This window comes from Myotis brandtii, unplaced genomic scaffold (assembly GCF_000412655.1).
Source record: "Myotis brandtii unplaced genomic scaffold, ASM41265v1 scaffold449, whole genome shotgun sequence".
NCBI classification, from domain to species: Eukaryota; Metazoa; Chordata; class Mammalia; order Chiroptera; family Vespertilionidae; genus Myotis; species Myotis brandtii.
The window spans coordinates 709,132-709,835 of NW_005367171.1; the positions used below are offsets into that span (position 1 = coordinate 709,132).

General features: G+C 55.3%; 1 protein-coding gene across 1 annotated transcript in view; it reads left to right on the forward strand.

The window, feature by feature from the left end:
• The first annotated feature begins 335 nt into the window (after positions 1 to 335).
• The window catches only part of LOC102263642 (transcription initiation factor TFIID subunit 1-like), a 6,848-nt gene continuing 6,479 nt past the window's right edge, over positions 336 to 704 (forward strand). The window contains 1 exon segment of the mRNA XM_014546461.1: positions 336 to 683. Coding sequence (XP_014401947.1) covers positions 336 to 683 — 348 coding nt within the window.

The window sequence follows — 704 nt, forward strand, 5'->3', positions numbered from 1 at the left end:
TTACCGAGGTGGGAGCACTCATAGCAGACTCTGGTGAATATGGAATTTAGAATGTATATGTTTTTATTTTTTGAGTAAATGTCTCTATTCCTTTAAAACCTTCAGGTCCAGAGTACCAGCTAGGCACGGAGGTACCCCGGAGCGGCGGTGGCGGCGTCCCTGAGCCGGACCGGACCGGACCGTGAGTGCTGCGCCGGGCATAAGTTGCCCCTTCCCGTCTCCAGCCCAGCCCTGCTTCACGCCTGTCGCTAACCGGGCTGCGGGACAGCCAAGCGCCAGGCCCAGGGTGCGGCCTGTGCGGGGACCTCAGGAGCCGCCTGCTAGGTGGGGTCGTGATGCTCTCCCCTTTAAATGATTTTATAAAACAGTGTGCTGCCCACGGTGCTGTCGCGGGCACTGAAAACAAGCAGAAGAAGATGGCGCTCACCAGCTTTTCACCTGCACCTACTCAGCTACCTCAGGACCAGCTTGAGGCTGAAGAAAAGGCAAGATCCCAGAGATCACAGCAGACCTCACTGGTCGCCTCCCGAAGAGAACCTCCCCCGTATGGGTACCGGCAAGGCTGGATACCTCGGTTAGTAGAGGACTTTGGAGATGGAGGTGCTTTTCCAGAGATCCATGTGGCCCAGTATCCACTGGATATGGGACGAAAGAAAAAAATGTCAAATGCCCTGGCCATTCAGGTGGATGCTGAAGGAAAAATT